The sequence below is a fragment of the Aedes albopictus genome, chromosome 2 (genome assembly GCF_035046485.1).
Source record: "Aedes albopictus strain Foshan chromosome 2, AalbF5, whole genome shotgun sequence".
Taxonomy (NCBI): domain Eukaryota; kingdom Metazoa; phylum Arthropoda; class Insecta; order Diptera; family Culicidae; genus Aedes; species Aedes albopictus.
In genome coordinates, this window is record NC_085137.1 from 433,934,937 (window position 1) to 433,954,851 (window position 19,915).

Below are 19,915 nucleotides of genomic sequence, written 5' to 3' on the forward strand. Positions count from 1 at the left end.
ACAAAACTTATTCGTGTACCTTAACACATACTCAGAGGGCCTGTACTTGTTTTAAAAATATAAAACATGTGATGTTTCCCTAAACATGAGAATTTTTCAAGAAAGATAGGAAATTCTGATCAATGTTACCCCGGATTACGGTATCAGTTTTCTGCCGAACTTACTCATCGTTTTTTTTTCTCATCTGTTCCAAGACGTGTTAAACCCTTTTCAGTGAATTCTATAAATATACTGATTTTAACGTTGGAACTATGTTAATTAGAACGAAGTGGTGATTCGTCCATACCGGTATCAACTTCGCCAGCTCCATCGCTTGCACGGTATCGTCGTCAGCCACCTTAACTGCCGTCATGAGTGCATAGGTGACACAGTCTATGTCTGTCCATCGATTATCCTTTTCTGCCAGGCTTTCCAAATGTACATCCTTCTCGCAACAGCCCGCGCAAGGCTGAATCGACACTCTCTTATGTGTGCAGACCACCTCTCGTTACCGTGTGCACCATCACCATCAGTGAGAAATGTATCGCCAACAGCACGCACACGCATGAGCGAAAGATGTATTGAAACAGCCGCTGCTTCGGCTGCTTGCCTGACAGTTGCATACTCGAGTCGTATCGAGCCGAGTGGGAAACGTCGTGAGTATTGTTGGCCGCATGGCGATGACAATCTTCGGCTAACCATGCCGGCTGTCGCGTAAAGGGTGTCATAGGCTGTCACGGTTGCACATGGCTTAACGCTAAAAGTTATTCACAAAATATGTGCTCAACAAATATTTTTTTACAAACATGATATGCCTTTTACAAGATGCCCCAGGGGTGAAAAGAAGTTTGTGCCAGCGTTTGTCAAAATTGTAATCTGTCTAAAATATACCACTGATGTGAGATTTAACTCTCTTTTACATTGAAAACATAGCAGTGCATTTCACATGCCAATAAAAAATAATGCTATGCAAAATACTCTACTCGAATAGGACTTACAGGTACATATTCTCTATTTGAAAAAATACATAATAGGGTATCGCGCCACTTGGGCGGTGGCTTCTATATTCGTCTGTTTCCCACTATAACTCAGTCAATTTTGAACCAATTGACTTGAAATGTTGTACACGGGTAGATACTATACCTATCTCACCGCATTCCAAAACTTGTGTCAATTGGTTCAAATTTGACTGAGTTATAGCGGAAAACAGACGAAAATAGAAGCCACCGCCCAAGTGGCGCGATTCCCTACATGAAACGCGTCGATAATTTTGAGCGTGGGGTATACCACGATACTCGACACGTTCAACAGAAGTAAAATGCTCGGGCCGAGCGCAGCGATTTTCGGCACTTCGTGTCCAGCCAACGAGAGACGGTTTGGGTAAGAGCCGAGGTTGTCATCGGCAAACGAACGCACAGCGAAAGCAGACAATGTGAGCAGTTCCCGACAGTGTTGTTGTAGGTCGCATGAGTTTTATTCTGTGGGCTGTCATGAACTATGCATTCACAAGGCTGTCATGGGAATAAGAGTGCGACAGCCATCAAAATGCTATCATGATGCGGTACTTTTGGGAAGCCTGTTTTCTGCAGACATAAAAATGACATATTTTGAAAATTTTGAATAAATAAACAATATGAAATTTATTGTTTTTAATTATGTTGCAGTACTCTTACCTTTCGCAGTCAAATACGCTTCTATAACTGAATTGTACAGCCATTGTTTCGGTGCAAGGCTGAGCAGGTCTTTTACACCCACAATATGAATTTCGTTTTGCATTGATTTTACGAACCCCACGTATATTGTTTGGGATACGTTGTGTTGCTTTTTTAGGTCATTTAAGTTTTGATATTCTTCAATGATAGTCTTTCTTTTTTTCGCTCAACACAAGTTGTGATAGGTTGCGTCTAAAAGACGCTTGGCGCATTTTTTTTTAAGATTTTTGTGTGATTGTTGATGCATCATGTTTGTATAGCCGCGACCATTTCGCTTCTTCCCCGAGCACTTGTGCTTCCGTCATGTCATCGCTCTTCTCAATGGTTTATTTAGAGATCAGCTCATCGAAATCGTTTTCCATGCGGTCCGAAACCATGTGTTTAATGTCAATATTGATTTTTTTTTTTTGTTTATAAACTCCTTTCCTAGAATGAAACAATACATAAAGGATTCAATATAGGTAGTCGTGCGGGGTTCATGTGATACATTTATTATTTCAAACAGGTTATATTATTTATGTTCCTCAGAATGAAATATGTAACTTCCCAGATATAATAAATTGTCATGTCATCTTCGAGGTATACATTCACTGTCGGTTAAAAAGCTGTGACCATAAGAGCATAACTCATTCAATTTTTACAGTATTTCAAACCTTCAGTTCTCAAATGAAACATAGAGATAATGTGTATTACGGATCCGTGGCGTAAGTTTCCGGCCTCAGGACTCACCCGCAGGACTCCAAGGACGAACCCAGTATGGTGGTCATGCTCTGAATTTGTTTTGGAAAGGAGCCAAATGACCCGAAAATACGAAAAATATGTTTTAATCTATATTGAAATTGCAATATTGTTAAAAAAATGCATTGATTGGTCTTCCGAATCGTTTAAATCCACGTAATACCCCTAAATGTATTCCTACCTGGTACATTGCGTGGAGGATAAGTAATCGTACTAAAAAATAATTCACCTTTTGTTTGTACTCCTGAATATATGCAATCCGCATAATTCCTGAAGATAACTAGGGTAAAAAATGTAATTTGGACATGCACTACGATGTATGTCTTGTTCCGGAGAGCTAACAAAAGTAAATACCGTAATCCGGGGTAACATTGATCAGAATTTTCTACCTTTTTTGAATAATTCTCTTGTTACAGCAAACGTTACATGTTTTATATTTTTAAAACAAGTACTGGTACTCTGAGTATGTGTTAAGCTACTCGAAAAAGTATTGTAAAATTTTAAAACATGTTTAAATAGACTTTATAATCAAATTTTCGATTTTGTTGATTTGGGGTAACATTGATCATGTCAGTGATCAATGTTCGTTTGTGTTGAAATTACCCTTACTTACTAAATTCGGGGTTGCTGATTTCGAATATGTTGTTCAAATTCTTACAAGTTATGTACTTTTTGAGTTATTTTGGGATTAAAATCCTCCAAACAGCGAATAACGCCTAAAGGTAGGCAATGGCTTAAGGAATTGATAGTCCACTTCCTAATAAATCCTAATAAATATTGAAAAAGAACATTTTCATGAAAGTTTCGTTTATTAAATCCAACTCTAGGATATGGAATTGAAGTAATACAGTGATTTCGACCCTCATATTGTATCTAGTATTTATGCCATATATGAATGTTTGACAATGTATCTCATTGCGTTACGAAACACTGTTATGGAAAAATCGATTTATTTCTATGTTTATGAAATTTAATTTTCATGAATTACATGTCATTAATTAGCTAAATAATAGCAGATAACGATATACCATTCGATAGCAGAAACTGATTCAATGTGACACGCTTGTTTGAACATTTAATGAGGTCGGTCAAGTCGATCAATGTTACCCCGCTGATCAATGATACCCCGTTTTACGGTACTTCTGAATATCGATTATTGGATCAAACAAACCCTATTCTGATAACTTACGTTGAAAATACGCTTAACAATTAAGAATTTACTTCAAAATTATCGAAAATGTTAAATGTTTCACTGAAACCCCTCAAATGCACAGGTATGCAAGACGACATACACTTCACAGTCACATGCAATATTCACCTCAAAATCGTTGAATTGATAATTGTAAGGAATTTAAAAGCCTTATTGCAATGAAAACTGTTCAATAAAGAAGCATTGGGCAGCCAATCTCTTAACATTCATCTAGAACGCCTCAAATAGGTGATGTCCAAAATACATTAGAAGTTTTCTACTGTAAATATATTTTGGTCATCTGTAGAACTACATGGGGAAGCTGTGCGATTGCATACTTAAAGGCGTATTATGTGGTTCTGGTGATATTTCCTCGATTTTAACAAAAACTGTAGTAATAGTTTTCAAAATAGATGCCTGGTAAGCGGAGAAATTTGATTATTTACAAGAAAATATTTGTTAATTTATGCTACTTTCACGATTTAGCAGTATTCATGGCTTAACATGGAGATAATTGCCCCGTCCAAATTATATATACCTGAGGGTGTCCAAAACATATATTCAGTGTCCAAAATGCAACTCTTACAGGCGATTGGAAATCATGATTTTCTAAGCTTGAAATGCTTTCGTTAAGGTTTTTGTCACCAGGAACGCAAAGTACAATCATATTATAAGCGTAATAGGGTAAGTGTACCAATTATGGCTATAGTACCAATTATTCGCCATAGTTAATTTTCACCCCTTCACCATGTAAATCAACAAGAAAAATTTTGTGAACAACAGATCACGTTCACAAAAGATAGTGGCACACATTTAAACTCTACACACTTAAATTTTTTCGCCGAATCTCGGCAAACAGATTGCCGAGATTGGCACCGCCGAGTGCTCGGCAATCATCTCAGCAAAAATACGATTTGCCGAGATCTCGGCAATCACAAAAATGACAGCTATCGATTGTTTTGCTGAAACCTCAGCAAATAGATTTGCTGATTGCTCGGCAAAAGTATTTTCAAAACAATAGGATTTGCTGAATCTCGGCATTTTTTTTTGTTTTTATTTTAGGATGAAATGCAAAAGTTCAAAATAAATGAGAAATTTGGCCCCGCGTGGAAACACAATAAAAATAGTTATCACTACTGTTGGCGCGGCAAAGAGTACTGGTAACCCTAAATTCAGAAAAGTAGAGTGAAAGATCAGTAGAAGAGATAGATGAAAGAGTAAGATCGTCGATAGAGGAAGGAATAGAAAGGAAGCCTCCAGAATAGAATAATAAATTAAAAGTGTAGTTGAAGAAATGGTTTGAAACCCAGCGGAAGGAAGCACTGAGAATTGTGAGTAAAATTAAATTAGCTTTAAATGAATTTTATATGAATAAATCTATTTAGTTTAAGCTGATCAACAAAATACCGACTTTGGATCTGCTGTAAAAACAGTGCCGTGATTGAATCTCTCCCCGCTCCAACAAACTTAAAAATTCTCATTTCAACCGCTACATACAGTGAAATGAGTAGAAAGAATTCAAAGCGATCTGCGCCTGCGGACCAACAACGCATCGAAGTTGATGCGAACAAGAAGAGCCAGGCAAACAATGGTTCCACTGAGGGTACCTCGGCTGCTGCGCTAACTGTTGGAATGATAGAGCTTGAGTTAGATTATCTGCAGAAAGAACGTTCGATCAAACTCAAAGCCATAGCGGACAGGGAGGCAGTAGAGCTAGCTGTTGCCCGAAAAAGTTATTGTCTAATGAAATCCCGGTTGCAACTGCAGAATGGTTGTGATGGGAATAGTTTCGATGATGCCGATCCGGGCAGGATGAATGTTAACGACAGTGCAGATGAAATGTCTATACCTGATGCTTTTGAATACATTCCATCGACCAGCAGTTCTCCAACAAGGAACCTACCGATGACGTCAAAGTGTTTGCCAACTCCCCAGCAAGTCAGTGCTCGCCAGGTAATGCCAATGGATTTACCAATCTTTGCCGGAGACCCTGAAGAATGGCCCGTGTTTTATAGCCAGTTTAAGAATACCACCGCGGCGTGTGGGTACAATAATTCGGAAAACTTGGTACGGTTGCAACGATGCTTAAGAGGGCAAGCTCTAGAATATGTTCGCAGTCGTTTGTTATTACCTGAATTAGTTCCGAAGGTAATTAATACGTTAGAAATGTTATACGGAAAACCAACGGTAATTATCAATTCATTGGTCAATAAGGTGCGATCGATGCCACCGCCTGAGATGGAACGTTTAGACACCATCATCGACTATGGGATGGCGATTCAAAACCTTTTTGATCACATGAAGGCAATGAATCAGTTGGAACACTTGCGAAATCCAACTCTTTTGCAGGAGTTAGAGATAAAGCTCCCCAGTGAAATGAAATTGCAGTGGGCAAAATACAAGCGACAGAATTCTCCGTCTTCGCTAAAGACGCTGAATGATTTCATGATTGAAATAGTAGAAGTCGCTTGCGAGGTTTTTACCACGGGTTCAAAAGCTCGAACCGATCGAGAGCAGAATGATGAAATATGCGAAACAGATTCGATAGTAGGAAGCCAGAATAGCTATTGTTTTATTTGTAGGGAAAGAAGTCATCGTGTGCAGGATTGTGCTCAATTTCAATCGTTAGATGTTTCTCATCGTTGGCGTTTGATAGGAGAACTGAAATTATGCCGATGTTGTCTAGGTCGCCATGCTACCAGGGTCTGCCAACAAGCGTATGAGTGTGGAACAGATCGATGTCAGTTGTTGCACCATCCATTGCTACATCAAGTTCGTAATTGATAGGGTGACCAGTGAGATGCGCGCATGATTGATTCTAGTAAAACTTCATCCAATATGTAGTGTTACGGGGGTGGGGATGTTGGCGCGGCAAAGAGTACTGGTAACCCTAAATTCAGAAAAGTAGAGTGAAAGATCAGTAGAAGAGATAGATGAAAGAGTAAGATCGTCGATAGAGGAAGGAATAGAAAGGAAGCCTCCAGAATAGAATAATAAATTAAAAGTGTAGTTGAAGAAATGGTTTGAAACCCAGCGGAAGGAAGCACTGAGAATTGTGAGTAAAATTAAATTAGCTTTAAATGAATTTTATATGAATAAATCTATTTAGTTTAAGCTGATCAACAAAATACCGACTTTGGATCTGCTGTAAAAACAGTGCCGTGATTGAATCTCTCCCCGCTCCAACAACTACGCATAGGTATATATTTGCATTCGTCCAGTTATAATAAGATATAACGAAATTAATGTCGAATATTTTCATTTTGGTTCACTTCCTGGTAGGCAAAATTTCCGAACATCTCCTCCAGCGCGGTTGGGGTTGAAGTTTTATGTAGCCACCATTCTATAATCAATTAAAATGGAGCATAATTAGCAATAATTTAATTGCCCACAGAACGTTTTGGAAGTCATACTTACACTTCTTTGGCGCTTAGCTAAATTCCGGGTCTCCTCAGCACTCTGCAGCACTAATTTATTTTGTTATCTTTTTTTTCACTGCGGCGTGAAAGCTGCAAAAGTGACAGTTGTATTGCCGAGATCTCGGCAAGCTCATTTGCTGATTTCGTTAGAATGTGTGTTTACCGATGGGCTCAGCAAAAAATGCTGTCAGTTTCCGGAGTTTTCAAACAAATTGCTGATAGTTCAGTAAAATCTTCTGGCCAATCTCGGCAAAAACGTTTTGCTTGCTGATATGTCAGCAAAATCTTGAGTTGCCGTGTGAAGTCGGCATATTTTTCTGCAGAGCTCGAGAATCAGTTTTAAGTGTGTACATTTTCCTCAAATCATGGTAGAAACAAATCATTTTCCTTAAAATTTCGGCATCCTTGCACCTTTTTTCGCCATAGTGTACCAGTTATGGCTAACCCCATAAGGAATGCATGCAAATAGTGCGAAAAGGAGCCGAAGTTAAAAAATGTAACCATAACTGGTACAGGGTTCCTATCATTGACACACGTTGTAATCAATACTAAAAATATTGTTGGCTCCGTTTCTATATTTTTCCTGTAAAGTATGGAAACTAAGCTATCTTTCAACATATTGATGGCATTCGTTGATCTTCTCGTTATTTTTGTATAAATAGCTTTCCTTAGGTAGTGCCATAATTGGTACACGCACCCTTTGCAAAACAATCAATTCCTTTCTAAGGAAGCCAGGGGACGATTTTTCTAACGTAGTCCTCAGCCTGTCCAAATGAATTACCCTAATCGTACTGAAAAAATAGTACAATATTCGTGGAGGATGGAACTTATAGGATTTTGATCACTTTTTCATGTCTCCAAATTTGTCTTTCGTCTTTATCCTTTTATCCCATTTGACTTTTTGCCCTTCGACCTTTTGTCCTTCGACGATTTGTCATAGATTCTATCTTTTATACCAATTTGCCTACAGCTGTGTCTTATGCCAAACTTCACATTTCAATATAAAGAAAGCAGTAAAATTCTAAAACGCTCTTTTCGTTTTCTTTTCATTTCAGGTAACTACACATATTCTTTATGCAAAGAAACTCCGGACTCAAATGTTTGTAACAGGTTTGAAAGTTGATACACACCATGACATGCAATATCAGAAATCATTTAGTGCGAAAATAATAAAAAATTCTGCTCTCATGCAAGTACTAGATCCAGAAAAGATTGCAGCCTGACCTGCTCGTATTCAAAAATGAGTGGAATCTGCTATCATGTGAGCGGAAAGATGGATAACGGTTTGAAAAAAAAAAAGACTCGGTTACTATGGCAAATCGAACTCAGTTTTCTGTTCGGCAGAATCGTAACTTGTTTTGGGGTTGTTCATAAATCACGTAGACCAAAATTTGGCTATCTCAGACCCCACCTCTCCCCTCGTAGATTTTTTTCCACACAAAAAATTTGAAATTTGTATGAAGCGTGGACTTTGGTCCCAATTTTCGCGGTATGGACGATGGTTGGTTCTCTCAGCAGCTGATGCAGCTCGTGGTTCATTCGCCTTCTCCAAATCCCGTCTTCCATCTGCACTCCGCCGTAGATGGCACGCAACACCTTCCGTTCGAAAACTCCAAGGGCGCGTTGGTCCTCTGCACGTAGGGTCCATGTTTCGTGCCCATAGAGGACGACCGGTCTAATCAGCGTTTTGTAGATAGTTAACTTCGTGTTACGGCGATCTTTACTCGATCGTAGAGTTCTGCGGAGTCCAAAGTAAGAACGATTTCCTGCCACAATGCGCCTCTGAAATTCTCTGCTGGTGTCGTTGTCGGCGGTCACCAGTGAGCCCAAGTACACGAATTCTTCAACCGCCTCGATTTCATCACCGTCGATATAAATTCGGGGTGGTGGGCGCGGAGATTCCTCCCTGGAGCCCTTTGCCATCATGTACTTTGTCTTCGACACATTAATGACTAATCCGATTCGCCTGGCTTCACTCTTTAGTCGGATGTACGTTTCCGCCATCGTCTCAAATTTACGAGCAATAATATCAATATCATCGGCGAAACCAAGCAGCTGAACGGACTTCGTGAAAATCGTTCCACTCGTGTTTATCCCCGCTCTTCTTATTACACCCTCCAAAGCAATGTTGAACAACATGCACGAAAGACCATCACCTTGCCGTAACCCTCTGCGAGATTCGAAGGGACTCGAGAGTGTCCCTGATACTCGAACTACGCACATCACTCGATCCATCGTCGCCTTGATCAACCGTATCAGTTTATCCGGGAATCCGTATTCGTGCATAATCTGCCATAGCTGTTCTCGATCGATTGTATCATACGCCGATTTGAAATCGATGAACAAGTGATGTGTGGGCACGTTGTATTCGCGGCATTTCTGCAACACCTGGCGGATGGCGAACATCTGATCCGTTGTAGCGCGTTCACCCATGAATCCAGCCTGATATTGCCCCACGAACTCTCTTGCAATCGGTGATAGACGGCGGCATAAAATTTGGGAGAGTATCTTGTAGGCAGCGCTCAGTAGTGTGATCGCGCGGTAGTTTCCGCAATCCAACTTGTCGCCCTTTTTGTAGATGGGACACACGATACCTTCCATCCATTCCTCCGGTAATACTTCCTCCTCCCAAATCTTGGTAATGGCCCAGTGTAGTGCTCTCACCAGTGCTTCTCCACCGTATTTTAGAAGCTCGCTTGGTAGTTGATCTGCTCCAGCGGCTTTGTTGTTTTTCAACCGGCCAACCTCCTCCTCAATCTCTTGAAGGTCAGGGGCCGGAAGTCTTTCGTCCTCTGCACATACTCCTAGATCTGTTACCACGCCACCTTCGGTACTTGCAACGTCGCCATTGAGGTGCTCATCGTAATGCTGCCGCCACCTCTCGACCACCTCACGCTCGCTCGTGAGAATATTCCCGTGATTATCTCGGCACATGTCGGCTTGTGGCACAAAGCCTCTGCGCGAGCGGTTCAGCTTCTCGTAGAACTTTCGTGTGTCCTTAGCGCGGTACAGCTCTTCCATCGCTTCGCGATCTCGTTCTTCCTGCTGGCGCTTCTTCATCCGGAAGACTGAGTTCTGCCTGTTCCGCGCCTGTTTGTAACGTGCCTCATTCGCTCTCGTACGGTGTTGCAGCATTCTCACCCATGCTGCATTCTTCTCGTTTTTCAACTGTTCACATTCGCCGTCGTACCAGTCGTTTCTGTGATTCGGAGTCGCGAAGCCTAGTGCTGTAGCCGAGGTACTACCTATGGCGGATCGGATGTCCCTCTAGCCATCTTCAATTGTAGCTGCGTCAAGCTGCTCTTCCGTTGGTAGGGCCACTGCTAACTGCTGCGCGTAGTCTTGAGCCACTTCTACGCTACACAGCTGTTTGATGTTTAGCCGCGGCGTTCGACTTCGACGCGTGGTAATAATCGTCAAAAGTGTTGAGCGCATGCATACAGCGACTAAGTTGTGATCCGAATATATATTCGCACTGCGGTATGTCCGGGCATTGGTTATATCCGAGAAGAATTTACCGTCGATTAGAACGTGGTCGATTTGATTTTCTGTTTGTTGATCGGGTGATCTCCAGGTGGCTTTGTGGATATCTTTGCGGGGGAAGAAGGTGCTTCGAACTACCATACCACGGCAGGCTGCAAAGTTTACGCATCGCTGGCCGTTATCATTCGATTCGGCGTGCAGGCTGTTTTGCCCGATTACCGTTCTGTACATTTGCTCCCTTCCTACCTGCGCGTTCATATCAATTAAAAAATTATTCATTATATGTGCAAGAGTTTCAAAATAATAATTTAAAAATTTCCAAGTTCGTCGTTCGTCGCGTGGGTCTTTGCCGATTGTATCGAGTCGTATTTTCTCCTATGTTATACGCAATAGGAATTTTTACGGGTGGCTTATTGGGCCTACGCCAACACTCCTGTCTGTCCTGGCCGGAGGGCCATCGTGCCAGTTCTGTTCAACGTCCCAACCAACACTAGGACGACCACGCTGATGGGGCTACCACCTTGGATCTAGCTGGGCGTGGTGCAGCGTTTCTTACTCATCCGCTGGATGCCAGAACAGACGCTGTTTGAGCCGCACCTCTTTGGTGAACAGACACTCGGATCGTACCTCCTCAATCTAGCTGAAGTCAGAAGGACAACAGTACCCAGGCTGCACTACCAGCTAAGCACACAACTCTTAGCTGGCGGTCTTTGCCATCGCTTAACCCGTGGAAGCATGAGGTAGGAACTTGTGAGACCAGAGCTATGTTGAACGCTCTCTTTATCGACTCACCGTTTTGCAGTCCATTTTTTATTCACGCAAACCATTATTATTTCACTTTTCATTCATTCCCAGTCTACTCCTAACCGTTGAATGTAGGTGCACGGTATAGTAAACAAAGTATTCAATAGGCCATCAAAACGTGATCTACTCCCAAAATTCATCCTGGGTAGTGACCATAACAATCATCATCATCAAAACCAACAAAGTCCACACCGCAGCCATCCTCGTCGTCGTCGTCTTCACTCGTTTGACTCGTTCACCTTCTCATGTGCCTCTGTTATCGGTGCCAAACGCCTGTTTTCCGTTCACTTCACGCTATCACAACCCTCTTTCTTTCTTTCGGATATCCCCATTTGAGGCACAAGAACGAACACGTGATAAGAGAAGTGGAACAAGAGTTTCAAATTGCCCCAGTACCCTACGATGATGATGTCTGGTTGGTTGCGAGTCGAGTAGTTCTGCCCCGGACTCATTATTCAAATGGGGTACGTGATTGTAATAATATTTTCTTCTCCTTCTCGTCGTGATTCATATTTTCCACACGGAAACGTTGTTGGGTGGTTGGTTATCGTCCAGGTACGGAAATGGAGAAAGCCGAGAACGGGGCGGGAATCAGTTCTGATGACCTAACTGTGTAACACGTAACTATAATGGACTTGCTACCGTTGGTTTTCGATTGCAGGGTTCAATGATGGCTAAACGTGTATGAAATTATCCTTGAGAGGAGTTGATATTGAAAGCAACGTGGAACGTACTGGAAGAATGAATTTTCTCCTCCATTATGTACATAGTAGACTTTCCTGTTTTACTTTTTTCTTTGCGATTTAGTAGAAAACCTACTAAGTGAAAAATACCATGTGGTTTCTCAAAACTTAATAATTGTATTCCACAGATGTGTTAAATAAGCCGTCTCCCAAACGGCGATGCAATAAACCACTTATCCTCACATGACATACCACAGCCGCGTCGAAAGTTCAGGATTGATGTCAAATTCGCAGACATCGCTCGGCAACCTCAACATTAGGGAATAACTCGGTACACGGAACCGCTGATTGGATTAGCGAGCAAACATCTATGCGTCCTGTCCCAAAGCATCCCGGAAACAAGTAAAACAATGAGCGCAGCTTTACCTACTAGCTAGACCTGTGCGCCGCTGCGCCACGCCACCGCCACCGACATTTTTTGGCTCACGCCGCCGCCGCCGAACGAAGTATCGGCAGCGCGCTTTACGCCGCTTTTCAATAGATATCATTCACCATTCATCATTCACATCTCTCCAAGGTTTCTTCTGAGATTCTTCCAGAAGTGATGCCTCCTTCATCAGGAATTTCTCCAGAAAATGTTTCCGGTCCACGAGCATTTTCGGAAATTCCAACAGGATTCCGTTAAAGATTACGCCAAAATGCCAATCAAGGATTTTTCCATAAGTTCCTTTAGAGATTTTTTCAGGAGCTCCTTCAGAGATACATCCAGAAGGATTCAGAGCTCCAGGAGTTTTATCATGATTTTTCTCAGTATATCTAACAGTAGATCTACTGTGAAACTCCGACAGGAGTTCCTTAAGGGATCACTCCAGGAGTTCCATCAGATATTTTTTTTTTCAGGAGGATTCAGGGATGCCTCCTGGAGATCTATCAGTGATTCATCTAGAGGATTAGAGGTCCTTCAGAGATAAGTCTAGGAATTCATTCAGGGATTCCTTTTGAAGTTCCTTCGGGAACTTCTGAGGATTTCCTTTAGGAATTAGTCCAGGAGTTCCTTCAGAGATTCCTCCAGCAGGTACTTCAGGAATTCCTCTTGAATTCTAATCAGGGTTTTTTCCTGGCGTTACTTTTGGGTTCTCTCTAAGAGTTTCTTCAGGGAACGCTTCAGGAGATCCACCAGGGATCACTCCAGGAGTTCCGTCAAGTGTTCCTGCAGGAATTCCTTCTGGTATCTCTCCTGGAATTCTTTCAGTTACCCCTTCAGATTTTTCTGCAGGAGTCCCTTTAATGATTCCTCCTGAAATTCTTTTAAAAATTTTCTCAGGAGTTCTACCTGCTATCCTTCCTCAAGGATCCCTCCTGAAATTCCTTCGGAGATTCCTCTTGGAATACCTTCGTGATGCCTCAGGCAGTTTTCCAAAGATCCTTTCAGTAGTTCTTTTATGGATTTCTTCAGGAGTTGCTTCGAGGGTTCCTGTAGTATAGTAGTTCTTGCAGGTATTGTTTCAGAAGTTTCTTTGGTGATCACTCCAAGAATTCCTTCAAAGATCTGCCCAGTAGTTCCAAGAGTATTGAGGGATGCTTGCTTCCAGGTGTTTATTCAGGGTTTCTTTCAGTAGTTTACTCAGTCATTCCAACAGAAGATCCCTCAAGAATTCTTTAAGAAGTTTGTTTTTAAAAAAGAATTTTAACTTATTACTTATGCTTCACATCTTCCACAAGTTCCTTCAGAGATACTTACAAGAGATTCAGTAATATGCCACCTAGAGATGCATCAGGAATTCTTCCAAAAATTCCATCTAACAAAAACAACAGGATACCTTCAGGGATTCTTTCTGAAGTTCCTTTAGAAATTCCTCCAGGGATTTAAGGGAATAATGTTGATGTTTTAGATTCCTGCGGAATTCCTTCAGGGATTCTTCTAGTTCCAGGATCTCTTTTCAGTGATTTCTTCAGGATTTGCTTCAAAGATTCTTACAGGAAAATCTAAGGATACCACTAGGAGAATACATGGATTACCTCACAGAAGTTTCTTCAGGAATTTCTACAGAAGCTCATTCAGGGATTAGACTAGGAGTACCTCTGAAATTCCTCCAGAAGTTCCGTAAAGGGATTCCTAGAGAAGTTCCTTTAGGGATTCTTCCAGGAGTTATTCCAGAAATCGGTTCAGGAGTTCTTTCGGAAATTTTTCCAGGAGGCTTCACGGATGTCTCCAGGAGTTACATAAGAGATTTCTCCGGAAATTCCTTCAAGAATTCTTACAGGAATTTCTTCAGGAATTCTTCTTGGAGTTTTTTTAAGCATATCTCTCAGATTTCCTTGAAGGATCTCTGATAGAGTTCCTACTCGAATTCCTCCAGGATTTCTTTCAGGAGATCTTTTAAGATTTCCTTCTGGCATTCCTCCAGGAATTATTTTGGGAATACCCCTTGTTGAGTCTTCGGGGGTTTATCCTGGAAAAACTTCTGGGATTCCTCCTAGGAATCCTTCCCCTTTCTTGAGAAATTTCCCCTGAAAATCTGTCAATGATTCCAACTGGAATGCCTTCGGGGAATCTTCCTGAAATCCCTTCGAGGTTATCTTCTGCAATTCGTACGGGTATTCCTGCTGGAATGCTTTCGGAGTTTCCTGCTGAAGTTCTTTCGGGGATTCCTCTTGAAATTCCTTCGGGGATTCTTGCTGGAATTCCTTCGTTGTTATCTCCTGGAATACCTTCTGGGATTCCTCATGGAATAACTTCTGAGATTACTTCTGGAATTCCTTCGGGGATTCCTCCTGGAATATCTTCGGGTATTTCTCCTGGGATTTCTTCTTGAATTTCTTCGGGGATTGCTCCGGGAATTCCTTCGGGGATTCCTCCTGGAATTCCTTGTAGGATTGCTACTGGAATTTCTTCGGAATTATTTTCTTGAACTCCAACCAGGATTCCTCCAGGATTCTTTCAGGGTTCCTCCTGGAATTCCTTCAGGGATTCCTCCTGGAATTCCTTCAGGGATTCCTCCTGGAATTCCTTCAGGGATTCCTCCTGGAATTCCTTCAGGGATTCCTCCTGGAATTCCTTAAGAGATTCCTCCTGGAATTCCTTCAGGGATTCCTCCGGGAATTCCTTCGGGGATTGATTTGGGAATTCCTTCGGGGATTCCACCTGGAATTCCTTGAATTTCTTCGGGGTTATATTCTGGAACTCCAACCAGGATTCCTCCAGGATTCTTTCAGGGATTCCTCCTGGAATTCCTTCAGCTATTCCTCCTGGAATTCCTTCAGGGATTCCTTCTGGAATTCCTTCAGGGATTCCTCCTGGAATTCCTTCAGGGATTCCTCCTGGAATTCCTTCAGGAATTCCTCCTGAAATTCCTTCAGGGATTCCTCCTAGAATTCTTTCAAGGATTCCTCCTGGAATTTCTTCAGGGATTCCTCCTGTAACTCCTTCAGGGATTTCTCCTGGAATTCCTTCAGCGATTCCTCCTGGAATTTCATCGAGAACTCCTTCTTGGATTCCTCCTGCAATTCATTAGGGTTATCTTCTGGAATCTTGTGGATTTCTCCTGGAATTCTTTCGAGGATTGATCCGGGAATTCCTTCGGGGATTACTCCTGGAATTCCTTGTAGGCTTGCTCTTCGGGGTTATCTTCTGAAGTTCAAACCAGGATTCCTTCAGGATTTTCTCCGAGGTTTCTTCCTGGAATTCGGGGAATTCGGAAACTCCTCCTGGAATTTCTTCGGGGATTCCTCCTGGAATTTCATCGAGAACTCCTCCTGTGATTCCTCCTGCAATTCTTGGAGATTATCTTCTGAAATTCCAACGGGGATTCCTCCTGGAATTCCTTCAGGGTTTCCTCCTGGAACTCCTTCAGAGGTTCCACCTGGAATTCCTTCAGGGATTCCCCCTGGAATTCCTTCAGGGGTTCCTCCTGGGATTCCTTCTGGGATTCCTCCTAGAATTCCTTCAGGGACTCCTCCTAGAATTCCTAGATTCCTCCTGGAATTCCTTCAGGGATTCCTCCTGGAATTCCTTAAGAGATTCCTCCTGGAACTTCATTGAATGAATGATTTGTCTTTATTTAAGAGACTTTCAGCCCTTGGCTGGTTCGTCTCTCTGGAATTTTATCGAGAACTCCTCCTGGGATTCCTCCTGCTATTCTTTGGGAATTATTTTCTGGAATTCCAACGGGGATTGCTTGGAATGCTTTCAGAGATTTCTGTTGGAATTCCTTCGGCGATTCCTACTGGCATAATTAAATTAATTAATTATCGATTTTTGCGGCTTAACCAGCCGAATGGAAGTTTTACTTTATTCCAAAAGCTAGACTTTACATATACTGGCGTGAGTGAGAAATGGACAAATTGAGGTGAAATTTGCGAAAAAGTTACTCGTCCTCTCGGTGAGACTCGAACTCACGACTCCTACTCACTAGACAGGCGCGTTGCCGCTACGCCACGAGAAGACTCGAAGACGTAGCTGCTAACCTGAATTCAAGTTCAACACAAAATTCCGAGGTTATCTTTTCCACAGATTGCACCCCTTTCGGATGGAATGAGATGTACATTCACACTACGCATATATTGTATATGTAAAGCCTAGGCGAGAGCGCATTGTTTTTTGTGTGTTGGAAGTCCACACACCTCTCATCGACGACTGTGTCGAAGAGATCGCGTGGTGAGCGGAAAGCTTCCAACGGGTCGCGACGTTCTCAAACGACCGGTTACGGAACATGAGTCCGTTGCTCGATGACATAATTAAATTAATTAATTATCGATTTTTGCGGCTTAACCAGCCGAATGGAAGTTTTACTTTATTCCAAAAGCTAGACTTGCTTCTGGTTACACGTACATGACCCACAATTCCTCTTCTCGCCTTGCGTTAGCCAGAACCTCCAGAGACATCTGAGAGAAATCGATGTTCACGTCTGCTCATTTTCTGATCACAAGGCCGTGACAGCTCGGATGTGCTTGCCGTACCTTGGCCGAGAACCAGGTCGCGGCTTTTGGACCCTCCGTCCGCATGTGATGACAGCAGAAAACATCCAAGACTTTCAACTACGCTGGCAATACTGGACCCGCCAAAGAAGGAACTACGATTCATGGATGCAATGGTGGCTCTCTTGCGCCAAACCAAAAACAATTTCTTTTTTTCGTTGGAAATCGAAAGATGCTTTCAACGACTTCCACCGGGAGCACCAGCGGCTGTATACAGAGTTACGCCAAGCATACGATGGGTACTTCCAGAATCCGGCTATGCTGACAACGATCAATCGGATCAAAGCACAAATGCTAACACTTCAGCGTAACTTCACTCAAACGTTTATGCGGATCAATAAGGCAATCTAGCGCTCATAACCCTTCTCTCTGTGCGGCTCCGTGGTCGTGTGGCTAGGGTCACCAAGCTCTTAGTCGCATCGTGCTGAGGAGCGCGGGTTCGATTCCCGCCGCAGCTGTCAGGAAAAGTTTTCGGCTGTGCCACTGGGCGTTGCATGCTAGTCCGTTGTCTAGTGTCGTGCTTCCTTCAAAGAGCGAAAAGCTCACTGGAAGCATTGAACGTGTCCGTGTGTCCGTGTCTCTCAAGCAGACACAGAAGATAGCAATTTTTTGTTTAATATTTTCATACGGAAACGTTTCCGTATGAAAACAAACCTATCCTCCTCGGGAGCGAAACAGAGAAAGGAGATCAAACGTCAGATAGCCTTATGAATCGTACGTTGCTGGTGAGCCGATTTCAACGTTCCAGCTGGGTGAAAGGCGTCGAAAAAAAACAACTATCACTCAGATGCGTGACGAAAACAACCAGCTTATCGACGACTCCGAGGCGATCGAACGGCACATGTTTTCTTTCTATCAGACACTCTACGCGGAAGGACAGACAGAGAGAGCAGCTGCAGACACCTTCGAATGCGAGAGGGTGATCCCTGAAAACGATCCGACGAAAGAACAATGCATGAGTGAAATCACCCCGGCGGACGTCTTCGCCGCGATAAAGTCGAGCAGCCCGAACAAATCTCCAGGCGGAGACTCTCTTCCACGAGAGTTCTATCTCAGAACATTTGATATAATCTGGAGAGAGATTACACTTGTGATGAACGATGCGTTGGTCGGAAACTTCCCGGCTGATTTTGTCAATGGGGTGATAGTGCTCGTGAAGAAAAAGGGAAACGATCAAACGGCGCATGCATACAGGCCCATCTCACTACTAAATTGTGATTATAAAATCTTTTCTCGCATATTGAAACTGCGGCTAGAAAGAGTAATGCGCGAACATAATGTGGTCAGCGAAAGCCAAAAATGTTCCAACTTCGGTAGGAATATTTTTCAAGCAACACTTGCTTTGAAGGACCGTATTGCTCGACTGAAGAAAGGTAAACAACGTGGTCTGCTGGCGTCTTTCGATCTCCGGCATGCGTTCGATCTCGTGGATCGTGAGTTCCTCTTTCGTAACATGTGCTCGCTCGGTTTCAATTCGGATCTCGTTCGCCTGCTAAACAAAATAGGAGAGCTATCTTCATCGCGCTTGCTGGTAAACGAACGGCTTTCGGATGCGTTCCCCATCGAGAGATCGGTTCGTCAAGGGGATCCTCTCTCGATGCATCTCTTCGTACTCTATCTCCATCCTCTAATCAAACGGCTGGAGCAGATTGCAGGACCTGACCTGGTGGTAGCGTATGCAGATGACGTGTCGGTAATATCAACATGCAGAGACAGACTCGAACGGATGCGAGAGGCGTTTCATGGCTTTGAACGTGTATCTGGAGCGAGGCTTAGTTTGGCAAAATCGTCGTCGATTTCGGTGGGTTACACCGACGTCGAACCACTCACCGTGCCGTGGCTACGGAGCGAGAACACAGTGCGCATATTAGGAATTACCTACGCCAACTCCATTCGACTAATGAGTAAGTTAAACTGGGATGAGCTTGTTGTCAAATTCACTCGTTTGGCTTACCTACACGGCTTACGCACACTCACTTTGCACCAGAAAATTATACTGCTAAACACATTCATCACATCCAAACTATGGTATCTCGCATCCGTGCTTTCTGCATCGGCTGCTCAAATAGCAAAACTGACGGCAACCATGGGTACTTTTGTATGGCGAGTTCCAATGCACCAGCTTGCGCGTAGCAAGGAAGAAGGCGGCTTGAAGCTACAATTGCCTGCTCTGAAATTCAAAGCATTATTGCTGAACCGGTTCTTGCGAGAGATTGAATCCTTACCCTTTTACAAATCCTTATTTACCCAAGTCAATCCCAACCCTCCTGCAGACTGTCCTTGCTTGAAAATTATCCTTGCCGAATTTCCCGCTCTTCCTCCACCGGTACAAGATTCACCTTCTGCTGTTTGCATCCATAATCACTACATTGAGCGGACTGATCCACCGAAAATTTGCCAGAAACACCCAGCAGCGAACTGGCGACAGATTTGGGTGAACGTTGCTTTGCGACAACTGTCCTCGATCCAACGAAGCACACTGTACTTGGTCGTTAACGCAAAACTCGAACATCGTACACTGATGTTCCGGATGAATAGAACAGACAGTGAAATCTGTGTGCACTGCAACGGTGCACGTGAAACATTGGAACACAAGTTGTGTGGATGTGTACGAGTTGCTGCAGCTTGGAGATTTCTTCAGCGTAAAATCTCTACTGTTCTCGACGGACGGCGCACAATGACGATAGACGAGCTTCTTCGACCGGAACTACAGGGTGTTGCTAAACATAAGAAAATTCGGATTCTCAAAATCTTCATAGAATATGTCATCTTTGTTATGAAGTGTAACAATGCTATTGATATACAGTCGTTAGAATTCGAAATTAACTGTGTATAAATAATTATTACTGTAATTACTTTTTACGCTATTCACAAATAAACTGAATTTTACAAAAAAAAAAATCAGTATAATTTTGGTTCAGCTATCATTAC

At 42.7% G+C, this 19,915-nt stretch overlaps 2 protein-coding genes across 4 annotated transcripts in view; both read left to right on the forward strand.

The window, feature by feature from the left end:
* Positions 1-19,915, forward strand: part of LOC115256196 (zwei Ig domain protein zig-8-like) — a 715,781-nt gene that overhangs the window by 653,675 nt on the left and 42,191 nt on the right. The window lies entirely within an intron of this gene.
* On the forward strand, positions 4,758-6,817 carry LOC134287370 (uncharacterized). Of its 2 annotated transcripts, none has more exons than XR_009997253.1 (2): positions 4,758-6,673; positions 6,728-6,817. XR_009997253.1 is itself a non-coding variant. In XM_062849117.1 (2 exons), exon 2 carries the CDS (start codon positions 5,122-5,124, stop codon positions 6,400-6,402), a length of 1,281 nt encoding a protein of 426 aa, XP_062705101.1. In that variant the 5' UTR covers positions 4,758-4,949; positions 5,004-5,121; the 3' UTR covers positions 6,403-6,805. The 2 variants fall into 2 exon arrangements, 1 of the variants encoding a protein (XP_062705101.1); XM_062849117.1 differs by having other exon boundaries at positions 4,758-4,949; positions 5,004-6,805.